The 20,486-nt window shown below is 51.7% G+C and overlaps 5 protein-coding genes across 6 annotated transcripts in view; 2 read left to right on the top strand and 3 right to left on the bottom strand.

The window, feature by feature from the left end:
• Positions 1 to 20,486, bottom strand: part of LOC119822487 (H-2 class I histocompatibility antigen, L-D alpha chain-like) — a 741,986-nt gene that overhangs the window by 186,373 nt on the left and 535,127 nt on the right. The gene's annotated exons all lie outside the window — the stretch shown is intronic.
• LOC119822498 (lymphocyte antigen 6 complex locus protein G6f-like) lies at positions 931 to 7,451 on the top strand. Its single transcript, XM_038341879.1, has 6 exons — positions 931 to 1,029; positions 3,100 to 3,429; positions 3,515 to 3,778; positions 6,779 to 6,934; positions 7,087 to 7,153; positions 7,321 to 7,451. Exons 1-6 carry the CDS (start codon positions 969 to 971, stop codon positions 7,343 to 7,345), a joined length of 903 nt encoding a protein of 300 aa, XP_038197807.1. The 5' UTR covers positions 931 to 968; the 3' UTR covers positions 7,346 to 7,451.
• On the top strand, positions 7,536 to 15,921 carry Ly6g6d (lymphocyte antigen 6 family member G6D). 2 transcript variants are annotated; one of them, XM_038341916.1, is made up of 3 exons: positions 7,536 to 7,554; positions 13,464 to 13,601; positions 15,707 to 15,921. In XM_038341916.1, exons 1-3 carry the CDS (start codon positions 7,536 to 7,538, stop codon positions 15,919 to 15,921), a joined length of 372 nt encoding a protein of 123 aa, XP_038197844.1. The 2 variants fall into 2 exon arrangements, with proteins under 2 accessions (XP_038197844.1, XP_038197843.1); XM_038341915.1 differs by lacking the exon at positions 7,536 to 7,554 and adding an exon at positions 13,311 to 13,365.
• Positions 9,609 to 10,620, bottom strand: LOC119822519 (lymphocyte antigen 6G6e-like). Its single transcript, XM_038341918.1, has 3 exons — positions 10,569 to 10,620; positions 9,926 to 10,051; positions 9,609 to 9,832 (listed from the first exon to the last, which is right to left on the bottom strand). Exons 1-3 carry the CDS (start codon positions 10,618 to 10,620, stop codon positions 9,609 to 9,611), a joined length of 402 nt encoding a protein of 133 aa, XP_038197846.1.
• Positions 17,665 to 20,352, bottom strand: Ly6g6c (lymphocyte antigen 6 family member G6C). The gene is made up of 3 exons (XM_038341919.1): positions 20,298 to 20,352; positions 18,329 to 18,439; positions 17,665 to 17,879 (listed from the first exon to the last, which is right to left on the bottom strand). The coding sequence occupies exons 1-3, from the start codon at positions 20,350 to 20,352 to the stop codon at positions 17,665 to 17,667; spliced, it is 381 nt and encodes a 126-aa protein (XP_038197847.1).

Raw genomic sequence — 20,486 nt, 5'->3', positions numbered from 1 at the left:
AGAGGAGTGGGGGGGGGGGTACTGCCATTGGAATGTAAAATAAAAATTAATGAATAAATAAACAAATAACAAAAACAAACAAACAAAATAGCCTGCGCATTGCATGTGAAAGTCAGAGGATAATTCTGGGGAGTCCGTTCTCTCTGTCCTCCGTGCGGCTCCTGTAGAAGGAGCTCAGGCTGTTAGGCTCCTTGGCGAAGGCCTTTTATCCATTGAACCAACTCAGCAGCCCATGAGAAATTAATGGCTGGGGATATCCCTCAGTGACAAAGAACTTGCCCTATGTTTGAAATGAGTAACTAGCTGTTCATAATGATACATACCTATCACCCCACCTCATTCCTTGGGAGGTGGAGGGAGAGGATCAAGAAGTCAAGGTCATCCCTAACTACACCACCCAGACAGCCTGAAACCCTGGCTAGAAACAAAACAGCAACAGCAGACTAACTAAATATAAGCAGTTAGATGTGTGTGACGGTGTGCTCATGAGTCTAGGTCATGAATAATTCAGGCCCCAGCTGTGTTTCTCCTTGAGGAATGGCTAAAGACACTCGTCGGGGTTCTGGAGTGGTTGATAGCATGCCAGGCAACCACAGGAAAAGCCATTTGAGATCACTTATGGAGCACGGCCTGGATGAACAGTTTTGTGTTGGGTTCCAAGGAGAGAACAGGCAGAGTCATTTGGCTCACGGTTGAGAGATGAGAAGCCACAGAAGGCTCCGAGACGTGGTAGACATCTGGGCTTCCTTCCACATGAGAGCAGCTTACATCAGGACTGCGTCCAAGAGCTGAAGATGAAGGTTCCTTTTTGCCCAGAAGACATGCTACTGAGTTTTATCTCCCCCACATTCTCACTGCCTCCCGAGGCCCAGTGGCTCCAGCCCCGGGAGTGGGGCCTTTATCTGTGTTCTGCTTCCTCCCTGGAAACACCAGGTCTCTGGAGCAGGGCAACTTGGCAGGCTCTCTCCATGGCATTCATCATCGCCCTCCTCCTCCTGTTCGTGTGTGGGCATCCCCAGGCTGCTGCAGGTAAGGGGCAAGGGGGGAGCATCCTGTAGCTGTTTGGAAAGTTGGGAGGGGCCGCTGTGTTTCCTCCTTAGCACTTCTGAAAATGCACAGGAAGACAGACTTCCCCTCTATGCGCTCTCTTTGCATTCAGTCCTGGGGAGATCCAGAGGCACCATGGACCTAGTTATGTACAGTTCCCATGTTTTCAGAAATGTAAAGATTAGGTCTGGGGATGTAGCTCAAAGAATGCTTGCCTAAGCCGGGCGGTGGTGGCGCACGCCTTTAATCCCAGCACTCGGGAGGCAGAGGCAGGCGGATCTCTGAGTTCGAGGCCAGCCTGGTCTACAAGAGCTAGTTCCAGGACAGGCTCTAGAAACTACAGGGAAACCCTGTCTCGAAAAACCAAAAAAAAAAAAAAAAAAAGGAATGCTTGCCTAGCCTGTACAGAGGTCTCGGTTCATCTCCAGCAAAGAGTTTGATCCCTGTCACCCCAGAAATGGGTGTGCACTGCCCATCATCCCAAAATTTGAGAGGCGACAGCAAGACCAGGAGATCTGGGTAATTCTCAGCTACGCAGCTGATTTGAGGACACACTCGAGGGTCTTGCTGTGTGTTTGTAATAGTGACTCTTCTCGTATACATGCTTCCGGGCGTGTCGGTGAGGGCATTTCCGGAGAGTTTTAACTGAGGAGGGAAGAGCTACCTAAAATGTCCGTGGCACCAACCAGTGGACTGGGGTCCTAGACTACCTCAAATGGGAAAGGACAAAGCCAGTAGAGGAGAGGTGTCCCCTTTCTCTACTCCCAAGTCCATCCAGAGGCAAGCATGTTTCTACCACCATACGGTGGACTGTGTTCCTTAAACCATGAGCCAAAGTAAATCTAAGTGGTGGCACACACCTTTAATTCCAGCGTTCGGGAGGCAGAGGCAGGCGGAGCTCTGTGAATTTGAGGCCTACTTGGTCTACAGAGCGAGTTCCGGGACAGACAGGGCTATACAGAGAAACCCTGTCTCAACAAAAGAAACAAAAACAAAAACAAAAAAAATAATAAGTAAAAATAAATAAATCTTTTTCCCTTAAGATGCTTTAGCTTGGTATTTTGTCAAATCAATAAGAAAACTCCCAGAAGTCCAGGTGGCCCTGAAACTCAGCCCCAGCCCCGCTCCTTCCTCTGCCTCCTGCATGCTATGACCGCAGGTGTGTGCCACCAGCTTACAGTTTCCCTTATTTTATTATTATGTTTGTTTTGAGACAGGACATGGCTTTATAATTGCCTTGGCTGGCCTGGCACTCCTTATACAATGCAACCTCCTTCCTCAGTCTCCGAGTGCTGGTATTACAGGCATGCGCTGCCATCCCTGGCTTAGCTCCCTGTATGAAATAAAAACAGATGTTTAGATGTTAGAAGAGATAAGGACTTGCACCAACTACTGCAGCCTGTTTCTGTCCTGTCTCAGAACCTCTCGCTGGCAAGGAAAAATGGAAAGCCTTTATACTCTACCCTACCTCCCCTGACCCCATCCCCAGTCTTCTGGGACTCTTGTATCCCAGGGTAGCCTTGAACTCCTTAAAGATGTCATCCTTGAGGATGACAGTGAACTTCTGATCTTCCTGTCCCTGGGTGTTTGCATCACCCGCTTGCACCAGGATCGCCAGCATGCACCAGGATCGCCGGCATGCACCAGGATCGCCGGCATGCACCAGGATCACTGGCATGCACCAGGACTGCCAGCATGCACCAGGATCGCTGGCATGCATCAAGATCGCCGGCAAGCACCAGCACATTCAGCTTATGGGTTTATCCAGTGCTGGGGCCAGGGTCAGCGCTTCATGCAATAGACAAGCACCCTCCCATCTGAGCTCATCCACAGATAAGAGTTTTTTTTTTTCTTTCAGTGCTGGGCATGGAACCCAAGACCTCAGGCAAGCACTTAACTAAGCTATGCCCCCAGCCCACCTCCCTTTCTGCTTAGCAGTCACTGAGAAATGAGCTTGGAGACTCAAAAGGAAAGGCAGGCAGGGCTTGGAGACAAAGTGGGGGCTTGGTGAAGGCACGACGGCTCTACTCTGACTCCGCCGTTTCTCCACAGACAGCATCCACACCGTCTATGTCGTCTCCGGGGAGTCAGTGGAGCTGCCGTGTCCTTCACCCCCTTCCCTACGTGGGGGCCAGCTCCTAACCTGGTTCCGCAGCCCTGCAGGAACCTCCTCCACCATCTTGGTGGCCCAGATCCAAGTAGACAGGCCAGCCCCAGATCTGAGGAAACCCGAAAATGACTCCAGGTTCAAACTCCTCGGGAACTACTCCTTATTGCTGGAGGGGCCCAGGGATGAAGACGCCGGGCGGTACTGGTGCACGGTGCTGGATCAGAACCACAAGTACCAGAACTGGAGGGTGTACGATGTCTCTGTGCTCAAAGGTAAGTGGGGGTACAAAGTCCTCTCAGGACACTGGAGACTGGAGAAGACCACGCGAGAAACTGAGGTGTCCCCTTCTCTTGCCAGGATCCCAGTTCTCTGTGAAGTCTGCAGACGGCCCCTCTTGCTCTGCCCTCCTGTGCACTGTGGTCCCTGCCAGGCGTCTGGACTCCGTGACCTGGCAAGAGGGGAGGAATCCCGTGAAAGGACATGCTCAGTACTTTTGGGGTGATGGGGCTGCCCTGCTGCTGGTGTGTCCTGGAGAGGGGCTTTCTGAAGCCAAGGGCCGTAAGCCGCGGAACATCCGCTGCCTTATGCCTCAGAACAAGAGATTCAGCTTTAGCCTGGCAGGTAGGTGAGGGAGGAAAGGAAGAAACAGAAAGAGGTATTCTCTGGGATCTCTGGGAACACCTTTCAAGGTTGGAAAAGGAGGCAAATCAGGCCAGGTTGAGGGTCGCTTCTCTGTATAGAAAGGTGTTTTTCCCTCACCCCCCTCCATGACCAGATCATAAAGAAGGGCTGATTCAACCAACTTTCCAGAGGAACAGTGGGATATACCACTATTTAGAAAGGGATTACTCTAGGGGTGAAGAGAGAGTTCTGCCAAGTAAAGTGTTTGTAACACAAACATTAAACTCTGAGTTTGAACTCAGAAGTCACATAAAAAAGCCATTCATGGTGGTGCATGCTTGTAGTCCCAACACTAGGAAGACAGAGACAGACAGACCCCTGGGTTCTCAGGTCAGCAAGCCTGGCCTGCTATGTGAGCTCCAGGCCAGTGAGAGACCTTGTCTCACAAAATAAGGTGAACATCTAAGGAACAACACCTGAGGTTGACCTTTAGCCTCCACATACGTGCATGCACACCTACAGACACAGAGTCATGCACACACGCACACAGAGCCATGCGCGCGCGCGCACACACACACACACACACAGAGGCATGCCCACATACACACACAGAGGCATGCACAAATACACACACACACACACACACACACATACACACACAGAGCCATGCACACACACAGAGTCATGTGCACACACACAGAGCCATGAACAAGTACACACACACACAAACACATATGCACACAGAGCCATGCATACACACACACAGAGAGGCATGCATACATACACACATGCATACATACACACACGCACACACACAGAGAGCCATGCATGCACACACACACAGAGCCATGCACGCACACACACAGAGAGCCATGCATGCACACACACACAGAGCCATGCACACACACACAGAGGGGCATGCACACCCACACGAATACACACAGCACACACAGGCATGTGCACACTTACATGAACACCCACAGAACCATGCACATACACACACACAGCCATGCACACACACATAGAGGCATGCACACATGCACAAGCATGTGCATGCACACACACACACAAATACGTACACATGTGCATGTGCACACACAAGAAAGAAATAGGCTGATCTAAGCAGGGCATGGTGTCACTCCTAGCACTTGGGGGGGGGGTAGAAGGAGGAGCAGAAGTTTGAGGACAGCCTTGTCTCTATAGTGAGTTCAAAGCTAGTCTGCACTGCATGTAACCCTACTTCTTTAAAAGAAAAAGAAAAACATTAGCTGGGCAGTGGTGGCGCACACCTTTAATCCCAGCACTCAGGATGCAGAGGCAGGGGGATCTCTGTGAGTCTGAGGACAGCCTGGTCTACAGAGTGAGTTCCAGGATAGCCAGGGCTGTTACACAGAGAAACCCTATCTTGAACCCCTCCCCCAAAAAAGAAGGCATCAAAATAAAAGAAATAGGCCTGTGCCTTTAATCCTAGCTCTCAGGAGACAGAGGCAGTCAGTGTCTGTGAGTTCAAGGCCAACCTTGTCCACATAGCAATTTCAGGCCAACCAGGGCTATATAGAGGAGACCTGCGCCACCCTCCTCCACCTTGCCAGAAAAAGAAAGACAAGAAATGGGCCAGTATATCAGCCGAGCACGGAGGTAGACCCCTGCAGTCCCAGGGATAGCGAGGCAGGAGTTCCAGGACAGTCTGGACTGCGCGAGACCCTGTCTCAAACACAAACAGAAGAAACAGACTAATCTTTATTTCTGAGGACTTTTGCATGGCATAGGGATTGCTGGGCTGCTGGCTTCTGAAGGGGGTCCCAGGTAGTGTAGGGTAATGGCCTGTTGACAGGGGAGGCAGCGGCAGAAGGGGTATAGCTGGCCGTTATGTGGAGAATGAATGCTCCTAGATGGAGAATTTGTAAGTCGGAGAGAGGAGCAAATGGCCATTGTTTCGGCCTCGAGGATGAACACATGAAGGGATGAACATGGGAATGAAGAAATGGAAACTGTAAAGCACGTATATTCTTTCTTTTCCCATCTTCGTGTGTGAGATATGCATGTGGGTATGCATAACTACATATGTGTGGGAACACATACATGTGTGCGCCCGTGTACATGGGTGTGCAGGCATGTGGAGGCCTGAGGTTGACGTCTGGAACCCATTGCTCTTACATCTTATTCAACGAAGCAGTGTCTCTCAGTCGAAGCCAGAGCTGGATGATAAGGGCAGTCTCACCAACCAGCTTGCTCCGGGGACCCCGTTCTCTGCCTTCAGAAGCCAGAATTACAGGTGGGCTACCATGCCCAACTAGTATTTACACAGGTTCTGGGGATTTGAACTCCAGTCCTTACACGTCTGAGGCAACCATGCTAACCACTGAGCCGTCTCTGCAGCCCCTGTCTTTTTTTGTTTTTTGTTTTGTTTTTTTTTTTTTATGGTAGTATCTCTTCTTGTTAGCCTGAAATTCACTCTGTAGACCAGGTTGGCCTTGAACTTCTCCCTGTTTCTTCAGCTTTGAGACAGGCTTTCACACAGCCCAGGCAGGCCTCCAGCCCCGAGTCGATGATGACCTCAATTCCTTACCTCTGACCTCCACCTCCCAGGTGCCGGTTTGCAGGCTTGCATCGTGGTGCCCAGCTGCAATACTTAACTCTTCCTTGAAATGTGAACCATTGAGAGGAAGGTTATGGCTGGGCTGTGCCTGGAGTCAGCTTTCTCTGAGTGATGGGGAGTGACCCCTCGCTGCTACTCCCTGATATGGGCTCCTGGTGTCCATAAGCAAAGTCTCAGGGTGGTGGATGCTGCAGGCAGGGGGCTCCTGAGTATTTTCTGCAGGAAAATCCCACTAGACTTCCGGGGAAGCCATGTCTTACTCAGGGGCTGCCTCTCCTGACAGCTCGAGACAGGAGACCAGACCTTTTGGTAGGTGACATCACAGAATGATTCTGCTTCCTTCCTGAGGCAGCAACAGACCCCCCTCAGTGCCTGTCATTCTTGTCTTGCTGTCATGGCAGCTTCCGCGGAACCTACTCCCACTGTCTGTGCCTCTGTCCCGAGCTGGGATGTGCCCTGGTTACTGATGCTGTTGCTCACGGCGGGCCAAGGAATCACCATCATTGCCCTCAGTATTGTGCTTTGGAGGCGGAGGGGTCAGGTGTCTCGGGATAGAGGTGAGTCTCTCCCCTGAGATGTCATCAGGTGTGAGAGAGTTGGGCTCACATCTAGACTCTGCCCTCTGTCTGCTCTGGGGGGAGGGGCGGCAAGGGACACATCCCTGAATTATCTGGTGACTTCTATATATCATACAACTTCTTTCCCCCAGAACCCTCAATTCCTCACTTCAAACCTGAAGTCCAGGTCTATGAGAACATCCATTTGGCCCGCCTTAGGTAAGGAACAACTGGGCAGGGGTGGGGTAAGGTGGAGGTTTACATCCCAGAGGGCCTGAGCGTGGGAAATTGTTGCCCAGAGCTAGGGTTGTATTGCAGACAGGGGTCCTGGTTCCTGAGGAGGTGTGGTAGCTTTAACATGGCTTTTTGCTTTGTAAACTCTACAGCCCACCCATCCATAAGACCAGGTGATCTTGGTGACATCTGCCTCGGAAAGCCTGACCTGCTGTCCTGTGTCTCTGGCATCTGGCACCTGAAGGACTCCCTGAACACCTTGGCGAGGGGGTGGGGCTGAGGGCACGACTCTACTTCCTCTTGGCTTCCAACAGCCACCAAGCTGGAGGGGCCAGGAACATAAGGAAGGGAGTAACAGCGTTCTGTGATGTCACCTACAAAAAGGCGTGGTTTCCTGTCTTGAAGCAGCCGGTAGTTGAGTGACCGGGAAGCCCAGGGACTTGAGAAGAGCTGGGGCATCTGTCATAGGAGAAACTGAGGAAAAGAGGGTGCTGGGGGCAAGGAAGAGAGAGGTTGAGAGACTCAGACGCAGAGTGGGGAATTCGGGGGACAAGGGAAACGGAAGAGTCAACAGGCCTCCTAAGTGAACCAGACTCCCCTCTCCATGTTGTTCTCACAAAGAGACCCTGAGAGGGAACAAGACCTTTAATCAGACCCCACACTTCCTCAGACGGAGCGAGCAGGAGGAAAGCAGGCCCACAGGGGGATGCCAGTCCTCAGCCCCAGCCCTCTCCTTATCCCAGGCGCACAGGCTCCTCTGTGGGTCTCTATCTTCAGGAGCAGCTCATCACTTCCGGCTCCCTGGGAGCTCTGCCCTAGGGGAGAGACACCCAGGGGTCGCACGCTATCTCCCTGGGCAGAGGAAGCATATGTAAGGGCTGGCGGATAGCTCCGGAAAGGAGCGAGTACTTCCAATCTTGCTGAACAGAGCAGAGCTCTGGGTCGGTGAGGTGGAACCCGGCCTCAGTGCTGCAAAGCAGTCAGTCGTCCGCATCCAGAAACGAGGCCACGCCCACACAAGCATCTTTTCCCCGGCGCCCTTTCGACTCTGGTCTCAAGCTTGGCTTTCCTGGACTTCTCACCTGCGGCCTGCACGCTGCAGCGGCTTAGGCTCAGACGTTGGCAGGAACAGCCACACAGACGGAAACTGGGTGCGGGGCACTATTCAGGTTCCAATGTGCCAGTCCAACCCACAAGGCAGCTACAGCTCGTTCTTGTGTGTATGAGTGTTGAAGACATATGGGCGCCCGTGCAAACACACCGGTGCATGCGTGGAAGACCTCAGATGTCCTCCTCTCCATCTTACTCCTTGGAGGCAGGGTCTCTCACTAAACTCGCAGCTAGGCTGACGGCCAGAGAGCCCCACAGATCCTCCCATCTCTGCCCCTCGTTGGCACTGGGGTTACAAGCACTCATGTGTGGCTATACCCAGCGTTTTATTTTATTTTTTTAAAACGTTATGTGCACTGGTGTTTCGCATGCATGTATGTCTGTGCACCACGCGGTGTGCAGTGCCCGAGGAGGCCAGAAAGGAGGGTGGGATTTCCTGGGGCTGGATTTGAACCTCAGGTCTCCTGTAAGAGCAGCCTGTGCTCTTAACTGAGTGATTTCTCCAGCCCTAAGATCAGCTTTTTAAGTGGGTGCTGGCATCCAAAACCAGGTTCTTATGCCTATACATGTGCTGGTATTCCAGGAGACAGCTACTCTGCCCTGTAGAGTTCCTTCTTAAAGGGAGCCTTCATGTGTTTCATCAGCACCCCCACTACACGCAACTGAGCATCACCAGACCCACAGACAGCCCTATTATTATTATTACATATTATTTATTTATGCATCTATCTATCCATCCATCTACCTATCTATCTAGATATCTGTCTGTCTATCTATCTATCTATCCATCCATCCATCCATCTATCTATCTATCCATCTATCTATCTATCATCTATTTTGGTGGTGTGGGGGATTGAACCCAGGTCCTCATGTGTGGTAGGCAGGCACTCTATCATTGAGCTACATCTTTACCCAATCAATAACCCTTTTATTAAATGTACTCTTCATAGTTCTCCAAGGTAGCCTTCCATTCTTGAGACCCTCAGGTACCAAGTTGTATCTTTCCTAACAGATCTCCACCCCTCACCAGTCCCAGTGCCACTTCGGTCCCTTTGCCTGGGACCTACAGCTCCTTGGGGGTGGCTGACCCAGGACACCTAGAGAAAAGGCAGCAGGGGTTTCTTATGAGGCAAGGCTCCGGATACATGCACACTGGGATGGGAACTCCAGCTGTAGAAATCGGGTCTTAGGAGGGGTCTGTAGAGGTGTTGGATTCTTTATACAAAGCCACACTCTTGAGCAACCGTGTCTCAGAAACATCTGTGCGGGGGGTGGGTGGGCAGGTCCACGATGACATCGGAGTGCTGGGTGGACAGTCAGGGCTCACAAGCTAGATGAAGATATGCACTCCCCAGGCAAAGATGACACCAAGGAGCAAGAGGGTGGCGAGGGGACGGCTTGGGAGTCGCTGCGAGGCTGCTGTGTTGCACAGGTCCTGCTCACAGCACTTGTGGCGGAGAGCGTAGGGCTGTGACCAGTAGGTAGCACGGCCCAGCAGAGGGCACTGGGTCCTCGGGAGGCAGCCTTTCCGCTCGATGACCTCATCCTCCTGATCTATGGGACAACGGAGGAACGCTGAGGCTGGGGGTGGGAGGGAGACAGAGGCGAGGAGCCACCCCAAGAAGGGCCAGTGGACCAGAGTCCTACCTGAGGTACCAACACTGATACCACACACCTCATCTTCCTGGCACTCTGTGGGAACCGGGTCGCAGGGCTTGGCAAAGCTGCAGGTGTAACACTGGAGCCGTCCTCTGGCTGGGGAAGTGGTGAGACCTGTTGGGTCAGCAGAGGTCAATTTCAGGGAGACACAGAAGAGGGAGAGGAGAACATAAAATAAAAGAAGACAAGAATATAAAGTAGCAAAAGGAGAAGAGGGCATGCAGGCAAAGAGCCAGGCAGAAGAAAGAGGGCCACAGTGGTCAGGACAGACAGACAGGGACGGAGGCCAGGGGAAACAAGCCCACAGAGTGATGCAAAAAGCCAGACCCATGAGCAGGAAGGGGAAAGGCGAAAGCTAAGTGAGAGATAAAGGGTGGAATAGAGGTGGGTCAAAGATTCATAGGTGCAGCCGGAAGAGATAGTTACTCCCAAATGCTCCCCCTCCCCCTGGCCTTTTGAGATGGAGTTTGACACAGCCCATGCTGGCCTGGGCGTCCAGCTCCTCTGGCCTCAGCCTTCCGGTGTCCTGATAACTCCCTACTTCTCTTCACCCCTGTCAGCTCCCTCTCCATCCTCCATTCCAGCCCTGTCCCAGCCCTCTGCCCTTGAGGATTCCCCAGTCCACCCTTACCCAGTGCCCCAGAGAAGAACAGGATGCCGAGGACGGCGCCGGAGGGACCCATGGCAGGACCGGCTCAGCAGTCTGGGAGAATATGATCCGAGCCCCTGTCAGAACACACCTGGCCAAAGATGGGGAGGAATCTGGTAACAAACACACCAGTGAGAGATCTGGGGTGTGGATGCAGCAACTCTTCCTTTCTGCCCCCGGGTCTCTCACTCCTGCCCATGCTTGCCTCGAGGGTCTCCTGTTTTCTCAGTGTTTGCTAACTCAGCCTAGCTGTCTGCCTGCCTAGAGTTGTGTCTGTCGCCTTCCCTCCTGCCCCCTCCTTCCCTCCAGCTCAAGCTGTTCTAGGTTCTCTTTGTTTTTCTGTCTATCCCCCTCAGAGCTTGTAGGCCTCCCAAGGTCACACTCTGAGCTCTCTCCTGCCCTAGATGTTAGAGTCCTGTTTGAGTATGGTATCAACAAAGCCCACCCACCCATTCCCACACCCCACCCCACCCCACCCCACCCACAAAGCCCAGCTGCGAGGGGCCCTGCCCCACCTCACATCCCTTTGATTCACCCCCCCACCAAGCTTCGACATTGCTACCCCATAATTAGTTCTTCTGACTTTACTACCTTGCAGAAAAGAATTAATCAGGAGCTGGGCTAGAAGGATGTACGTCCTTCCTCTGAGAAGAAATTGGAAAAGGAAGACGGGCTAGGTTTCCAGTCTGGGAGAAAGGCAGTAAGGAGCCATAGGGAGACTGGGTGGGGACAGGGGTTGTAGTACATGCAGCCTTGGAGGGCTTGTACCACTGGGCAGCCCTGGATTCCAATTCCTGTACCAACAAAAGAAACCCTTCACCCCAGGGCTGTGGTGAGGAAGAGGGTGGTAGACATCTCCATACCTCTTTATACCCTGGAAAGGACCGAAGGCCCCAGAGATCTTTCCCTCACATGAATTTCACCAATATTTACCATATCAGAAATTACAGTGGGCCAGTGAGCTAGTTCCGGAGGCAGAAGTGTTTGCTGTGTGAGCCCAGGGCGGAGGGAGAGCCCTGGATCCACATGAAGGTGGAGAGAGAAGACCAAGCGTACAAACCTGCTCTCAGCGGGACACACAAATAATAAATTTAGCTAATTAATTTTTTTTCTTAACTGGTTTGAAACTTGATTTGTAAACCAGATTGGCCTTAAACTCACACAGGTCCATCTGTCTCTGGGCCTGCACTACCATTTCTGGTTATGTTTAACAATGTATGTGTGTGTGTGTCTGTGTATGGATATATGCAGGCCAATGTATGTGTGTGTGTGTGTATGTATGCATATATGCAGGCCAATGTATGTGTGTGTGTCTGTGTATGCATATATGCAGGCCAATGTATGTGTGTGTGTGTCTGTGTATGGATATATGCAGGCCAATGTATGTGTGTGTGTGTCTGTGTATGCATATATGCAGGCAAGGGTGGGAGCCCAGAGGCCAAAGAGGACAATGAGGCCCCTAAAGCTGTGGTTACTGCTGTTCCTTGTGAGCATGGGGAAAAGAAGCTGATTTGAAAGACAGCAGGCAACTCATCCACTGGGTGACCTTTCCAGTCCTGAATACATTTTTGTTAAGAAAATAAAGAAGGCTGGAGAGATGGCTTAACAGTTTGCTGCTCTTGCAGAGGACCCAGGTTCTAGTCCTAGCACCCACATGGTGGCTCACAGCCAACTGTAGTTCCAGTCCAGGGATTTGATGCCCTCTTCTGGCCTCCACTGGCACCAGGCGTGCACGTGGGGCTCATATCTACATGTAGGCAAAGCATTCGCTCACATAAAATAAATCTTTAAAAAATATAAAAAAAGAATTAAAACAAGAAGCCGGAAGTGATAGCACATGCCCGTGATCCCAGCACACCTGAGGTTGAGACAAAAGGATTGCCTCAAGTTTGAGGTTAGCCTGGACTACATGCTGAGCTTCAGGCTAGCCTGGGCTATGTGTAAGAATCTGCCTCCACAAGCAAATGTGTGTGTGTGCGCGCACACACACACACACACATGCACACACACTAAATATATATAACTTAAGACAATAAAATAAATATGGCATTTAAAATTGGTATTGGAGCCAGGCATAGTGATTCATGCCTGTGATCCCAGCACCTGAGACGCTGAGGCAGGAGGACCAGAAGTTCAAAGCCAGCCCTGTCCCAAAAACAACAGCAATCAGCTAGCTACATAAATAGTCAGGTATAGTTTGATTCATTTAACAAATAAAAACAAGCATATTATATGTTAGGAAGACATAGTTTTGTGAAAAACAATAATTAGCCTCTGACCACACAGAGAGAACGGCATTGTTTTACATTTTTGAGAATCCATTTAGCGCTGGTTATAATCAAAGGTGGCTGGGTTTTCATAACCTACTTCTGCAACCCGTCTGGAACGTGGATGAACAAAACCAAACCCTCAGATACGGCATTGAAAGGGGAAGACCCTTGGGCGGGGTATGAAAGGGCCTTAGCCCCCTCCCCTTCGCGGGAGGGTCTTTGCTGGATCTGCTGCTGAGAAAGGAAGCCTTTGGGGCTTCGGAAGACTCTGCTCAGAGTCACCCGTGGGGCCCCTCCCTGTCCTCATTGGGGCCCTGGTGTCTGCTGGGGGAGACTCTTTCCTTGCTTTTTATTGCCCTATAAAGTTCAAGGCAAGGGGGATATAAGGCCGGCAGAGTAGAGCCTGAGGGGGGGTGGGCGGGAGGGAGAGGCGCTCCTGGCATAAGCAGTCATGATGAACCCCCAGTTGGTCGGGATCCTACTCTGCACCCTGCTAGGCGTTGCCTTGGGTAAGGAAGAAGCTCGTAAGCCCCTGGCACAGGGCCTGTCCCTCTCTCTGCCAGGGCTCCTCTAAGGACCGGGTCACGTACCTCTTCTTTCCTGCCAGGACACCGCACAAGGTGCTATGACTGCAGTGGAGGCCCCAGCAGCTCCTGCAAGCAGACCGTGATCACCTGTGGTGAGGGTGAGCGCTGCGGCTTCCTGGACCGCAAACCCCAACCCAACCCTGGACAAGTCAAGCAACGTGAGTCCTTTCTCACCTCCCCCCAACTTCCCGCTGCTTCCAACCAGCCCCTTCTTCAGTCCTGCGGACTACCACCCTTCCAAATTCGGTCTGGCTCTGGGCAGATGGTGCATCTGTTGTGGCAGGGCAGTCTAACCCTACTGGCTCCTGGCACTGAGCAGCCCATCTGCCTTCGGCTTTCCCTTACTCTCCATGAAGAACCTCATAGGTCCTTACGAGGGAAGAAACTGTCTCCCGAGACCAGAGTCAAAATGTTAAGCCAAACTCCAAACTTTGTCAGGGACTGGCTAAGAGCTGGAGAGGGGCATACATGAGTGAGTGCCTGCCTACGTGAGTGAGTGCGTACATGTGTGCGTACCTGCATAATATTTTATTTTGAAATCATTTGGTTTAACAGAAAATTACAAAGGAAATGCAGAGCTCCTGTTTCTACCCAGCTTCTCCAAATGCTAGCATTCTGTGTCATTACCAAAGTCAGAAAACGACAGCCCGATTACTAATTAACCTAGACTTAGATTCAGTGGGCCAAGCTCAAACAGAATACCCCCATTGACTTTTTTATTTATTTTAAAGTAGTTATTTTGTTCGTTTGGTTTGTATTTAGGCTTAGTTGGTTGGTTGGTTGCTTGGCTGGTTGGTTGGTTGGTTGGTTGGTTGGTTGGTTGGTTGGTTGCTTAGTTGCTTGACTGGTTAGTTGGTTGCTTGGCTGGTTGGTTGTTTGCTTGGCTGGTTGGTTGGTTGGCTGGTTGGTTGGTTGGCTGCTTGGTTGGTTGGTTTGTTGGCTGGTTGGTTGGTTTGTTGGCTGGTTGGTTGGTTGGCTGGCTGGTTGGTTGGTTGGCTGGTTGGTTGGTTGCTTGGCTGGTTGGTTGGTTGTTTGCTTGGTTAGTTGGTTGCTTGGCTGGTTGGTTGGTTGCTTGGCTGGTTGGTTGGTTGTTTGCTTGGTTAGTTGGTTGCTTGGCTGGTTGGTTGGTTGCTTGGCTGGTTGGTTGCTTGGCTGGTTAGTTGGTTGCTTAAGTGGTTGGAGACAGAATCTGTGTACTCTCGGCTGACCTGGAACTCACTACATAGACCTTGCTAGACTTGAACTCACAAACATCTGCCTGCTTCTACTTCCCAGTGCTGAGGTTAAAGGCAAGTGTGAGCCACCATGCCTTACTTACAATGATTTTATTTTTTAGATTTTAAATTTCATTTCATGTGTGTGAGTATTTTTCTGCATCTACCTCATGCCTTTGGAGGACAAAAGAGGGGGTAAAATTCTCTGGAACTGGAATTATAGGTGATTGTGAGCCACACTGGGTCCTGGGAGCTGAATAGACTCCTCTGGAAGAGCAGCCAGTGCCCTTAACCACTGAGCCATTCCCCCAGCCCCAATTTATTGTTATTAAAAGATTTATTTTATGTATGAGTATGTCTGTCTGTGTATGTCACATGTGTGTGGGCATTCTCAGAGGACAGAAGAATGTGTCAGCTTCTCTGAAGTTGGAGGTACAGGTGCTTGTGAGCCTGATATGAGAACTCAGGTCTTCTGCAAGGGTGGCAACGCTCTCAGTCACTGGGCTCTCCAGCTCTATATTTTTAAATTACTTTTAGGACACAATCTTTCATGTCCCAGGGTGGCCTTGAACTTGCTATGAATCCAAGGATGACCTTGAACTTCTGATCCTCCTTTCTGTACATAGCGAGTGCCACCCATTCCTGTTTGTGTTGGTACCACAGATCAAATCCAGGACTTTTGTACCCTAGGCAAGCACTTTACTAAGTGAGCTACATTCCCATCTCTGCTCTTTTGTTGGGACAGGGTCTCAATTTATTGCCCAGAGTTACCTTCAACTCAAGGTGTTGGCCTTGAACTCCTGGCAATCCTTCTGCCTCAGCCTCCTGACTTTAGCTGTATTTGCTTTGTTCACAATGATACGTTGTTTTACAGACTGTCCCTTTTGTGTTTAGCAGCAATTTTCCCATGTTGAGCAGCATCACTGTCCTAGGTGGGCCTGTTGGCCCCAACGCCCTGGTTTGAGTCCCTGGAAATTGTATCTGCTCTCCCACAGAAGGCAGGTCCTGCAGTCAGGAGTTAAACACCCCATTGTCATTCTTTCTCACAGCCTCTATGGTCTTGAGTCAGCACCACCCAGCCTGTGTGGCCACCCACCACTGCAATCAAGTGGACATAGAGTCGGTGGGCGGCGTGACCTTCACAACCCACAAAAACTGCTGCTTCGGAGACCTATGCAACGGCGCCGTGGCGAGCTCCGTGGCCCCTCTCTGCGTCCTGGCTGCAGCTGTCACCACCCTGGTCTGGCTCTTGCCAGGACTGTAGAGCGGATAGTGGGATTGAGATTAGGGATGGGACTGAGGGGGCTGAATGTCTAAAGTGAGAAGATGAGCACCTCTTTATGTGCCTTTAAAATGCGTGGACTATTCTAGAGCTGACTAGTAAATTCTACTCATTTTTTTGTTTGTTTGTGTTGATGACAAGGTTTCTTTATGTAGCCCTGGCTGTCCTGGAACTCACTCTGTAGACCAGGCTGACCTCAAACTCAGAGATCCGTCTGCCTGTGCCTCCCGAGTGCTGGGATTAAAGGCGTGTGCCACTGCTCCCAGCATCTATGTATCTTCTGTTGAAAAGGCTGAAGGGATAGTATGTGGGTTAGCTGATTTCTAGTGTTCCCATTAATGTCCGTCAGCAGTCCCTATCTAATGACATCCCTCAAAACAATAGAGCATCTGTCCTCAGTGGCTCCTGGCACTTGCCACCAGGCCAGGGAGACTCTTCCTTCACCGTGGGGGTCACCGAGTGGAAGGGCTCTGGGCTGAGTGGAGGGTTACCAGGATGCCATGACAGGCTGTCCAGGTTGCTTTCCCTTCTGTCCTTCGCCACGCGGCTCCCAGCAGGACTGTTTGACCTGAGAAAGAAAAGCACCTGAATAACCCAGTTAGATGGGAGCAAGAGCCAGTTCTCTGTCTGTAAACACCTTTCCTGCCCTTTCTGGGGCACCCTGAAGCTAGGCTGCACCTGCTTCTTGGCAGGGTGTAGTCTAAATTTAGGATAAGGGTTGTTTCTCCAAACACTGGCGCCAGTGTGTCACCCTCGGTACCGGAAAGGAGGAAGGCTTGAAAAACCTGCTCTTCCGTTGGTCAGTCCGGCCTTGTGGGGAACTCCCTGGAGAACATTTAGGCAAGGAGAAGGGTGGGGCTGGGAGTGAAATTTCCATAGCGAGGGGCCCTACACCACCACCACAACTCTCTCTTTCTCTCTCTCCTCTCTGCCTCTCCTCTCTCTCTCTCTCTCTCCTCTCTCTCTTCTCTCTCTCTCTCCTCTCTCTCTCTCTCATTCATCCTTGTTGTCCTGGCTGGTTTGGGACTTGCTATGTAGAGGTCAGACAGGCCTCAGACTCAGAGATCTTCGCCTCTCAAGTGCTGGGGTTAAAAGGGTATAGAGCTACGCTTGCCTCTTGCTTTTCGAGACAGGATCAAAGCAGCTCATACTGGCCTTGAACTTGCTATTTAACCAAGGAGGGTCATGAACTCCTGATTCTTCTGCCTCTATAGCGCAGTTGTTGAGCTCACAAAGGAAAGCCGCCACGCCCCATTAGCCTGTATATCCCCTGACAATAAACACGCAGTTTACCAGACACCCACATTTATTTCTCAAGATGGAACAGATGAGCAGAGGTTTGAATGAATCAACCTCATGCAGCGAGGTTAGCGGGTCCTTTGGGATCACTCACTGGAGACCAGACGGTAGCACTTCCGGAGCTCATCCCAGGGTCACACCGGTGTGCATCCAGGTAGGGGGCTTTTCAGTGGCCCGTGAAGGAGACAGAGGGGTCTCCAAGGAAATAGGGAAGGACTTGGTATAAAACGGAGAGTACCAGCTGAGAAGGGCAGCTGGAACCACCACTCCAGGCACGGTCCCATGAGGTAAATGGGACAAGAGGGGAGTGATCTTCAGAAGAAAGGAGCCAGGGGTTGGGGGAGAACATTCTGGAGAGCTGGAGTTGTAAGGGCACAGGGAGAAAGACTCAGCTAAGAGATGGGAAGCATGCAGCCGTGGAGTGACTCAGTGCAATAGCCAGAGGCCAACGCCGGCCAAGGAGGTGAGGGAGACCAGAGCCAGCGCAGGTGTGGGCCTGGGAGCTGGGCTGTTGCAGTTGTCCTGGTCACAGCAGGTGGTGTTGTAGTTCAGGCCGAGCTTGTGGTTGGTTTGGTTGAAAGCCTCTCGACAGGGCTCCTCCGGTGTGCCGCAGCGCAGGTTAGAGAAAACCCACATCTTTCCTACCGGTGAGAGCCAACAGAGACGGCATCAGAAGTAGCCCCTGGCTTGCCTGTGTCCACGGGCTCCTCTTCCTCCCAAAGCTGCTCGGCTCCACCCTTCTTTTCTCTCTTCATTCTACTCATTCTGAGTGTGAGCCACAACCCTGCCTCCAGCACCAGCACCCATGTCATGGGGCCGTCACAAGCGTTCACAAACACCACAGTGTCTGTAGACACAGGTCACAAGCGTTCACAAACACAGTGTCTGTAGACACAGGTCACAAGCGTTCACAAACACAGTGTAGACACTGGTCACAAGTGTTCACAAACACAGTATCTGTAGACACAGGTCAGCGCCTGGCACATAATCTTCCTTGGCCACATGCTGTCCCTGCTGCTAACTCCCCGTCCTAGCCCTGGATGGGCTTCAGTCCCACTTGGTCCCTCCCTCCCAGGAAAGGGGACATTACCAAGGTACACGTTTGTTGTCAGGCACTTGTGGCCCGGCTCCAGACGACAGGACTGGCGATCCACACAGCCCAGCACTGGGACCTTGTAGCAGGAGTGACATCTAGTGTCAGCTGGGGAGATGAGAAGTCAGGCTGAGGTGACAGGCTGTCTCAGTCACCTCACCTGGGGATGGTTAGGGGTGAGGGTGGAGGACTGCCCACTGAGCAGCTGGTGTCTCTGACCTGCTTCATTCACAAGGACAGAACAGGTGAGTGCCAAGTGGGCGTTGTGCGGAGGCGTTTGTTCTCTGTGTGGAAACCACACACCCTAAATACCTTCCTCCACCCAGCCTGTTTGGGATGAGTCAATTGTACTAACAAAAACTCAGGACTGGGGATGCCTGGGATACGGGGAAAGTTTGGCAACTGAGTAGAGGTTGGGGATGGGACTTGAGGTAGAAGAAACCACAAGGGGTGGGAGTCAGCAGTGCCCTCAGAGGAGGCATGGAACTGAGGCTGTAGGAAAGCCACCTGTGACCAGCTTTAGATTGACTGGACCTCTGCAGGAGCTTGGGGCGCTCAGTCCTGAATGCATCCTATCTACGACTGTTCTGGCTGTCATCCCATGGAAGAAGGGGTGGTATCTGCAAGGCGTATCACTGGACTGTCTTATCTCCTGACAAAGATGGAGAGTGGGGGCAGAGGGTGGCATGTCAAGGTTCCTGTGTTGGCCAACTTCAGGTTTGAGCACGCAAAGTTCCATGAAGGAATGTTCAGCTCGGATGGAGGAGCCTAGTGTGCCTCCAGGAAACCTCACTTTAAGGTAAGTGTTCTGGCATCTTCTCTCTAGAAAGCCCAGGGAGTGTTTCTGAGTCTTGAGAAGGCTGTATGCAGTCATTGGAACCACCCAGAAGGCTTTGCATCTCTGGTGGGGGACGCAGGAATGTAAGGCAGGAAGGAAGAAGCGAAGAGGAGCCATTGTCGCACACCCCAGTGAGGAGTGGGGTGGGATCCTGGGGTTTCTATCAGAACACTGCTCAGTGCAGGAGGGGAGTGATGGCTGGTATCCTGGATCCTGGGGATCTACGTGTTGGAATAGGGCTGACCAGAGAGAGTGTCCAGGAAGGGGCACACTGGAGTGGGAAAGAAGAGGCCTAGTGCCATGGCAGGTAGGAAGAGTGAACCAGGAGAAGATGGCAATGAAGAGCTGGCTCCTTAATAACGGATCAAGAGCCGGCTGTGACACTTGTGTGAGCCCAGCATTGATTGAGGAGGTAGAGATGGGAAGATCAGAGCTTCACAGCCAGCTTTGGCTACAATGTTAGGGTCTGAGAGTAACCCACCACAAAGACAGGGTTCCAGCAAGCCAAAAACAAAACAAAACAAAACCCTGATACATCAGAGAAGCTCCAGGTCTCAAGATCCAGACCGCAACCCTGAGCCGGGAGCAGCAGTCAGTTTCAAAGGGAAAGAAGCACAGAGACAGTCACATCCAATCACAATGTAACGGGGGGGGGGGGAAGGAGACGCGGAGAAGCAGTTGGGGGACTGTCCACAGTGGGACTTTCTCAGCCTATTGGTCTATTAGGGAGTTCTGAGGGCTGGCGGCCGGCTCTGGGCCCGCCAGTCAGGAGGAGGAGCTGGAGTCTTACTCTAGACATCTGCATAAGGGGACTGGGGGTTGCAGCTCAGTCTCAGGAAATTGTGGGTAGCAGCCCAGGGCAGAGTGGCAGACTAGGGACAAATGGAGTTCCTGCTGCTAACAACACGTGACTCTGACAAAAGAGAAACAAGCAGAGAAATGGAGGGGGGGGGGAGATGTAAATTTTTAATAAAAAAAATGGAAAAAAAAGAAATGGAGGAAAAGGAGGAAAGAAAGGAAAAGCAAATAGAGCAAGGAGCCCATCCTACTCAGACATCTGGTCCTAGAAGCGCTGGGGAGACTAAGCCAGGTAGGGTTGGGGTGGGGCCTGGGGCCCCTGGCACTCACCTGAGACCCAGCAGCAGAACAGGGCAGACAGGGTGACCAGCAGTAGGTGTTTCATGGTGAGGGTGCTGAGAATGTCCACAGCCCCAGAAGCTCTCAGTGGATTCTCGGGGATCCAGTTCTGAGAGTTGAGCAGCCTTTTCGGAATTTATAATCCCAAAGGCCCCTCCCTTCCAGGCCTCTGCCCTCTGT

Source organism: Arvicola amphibius, chromosome 9, assembly GCF_903992535.2.
Source record: "Arvicola amphibius chromosome 9, mArvAmp1.2, whole genome shotgun sequence".
Classification (NCBI taxonomy): Eukaryota; Metazoa; Chordata; class Mammalia; order Rodentia; family Cricetidae; genus Arvicola; species Arvicola amphibius.
Note: the sequence above shows the minus strand (reverse complement) of the source record. Positions and strands in the feature narration are given on the sequence as shown.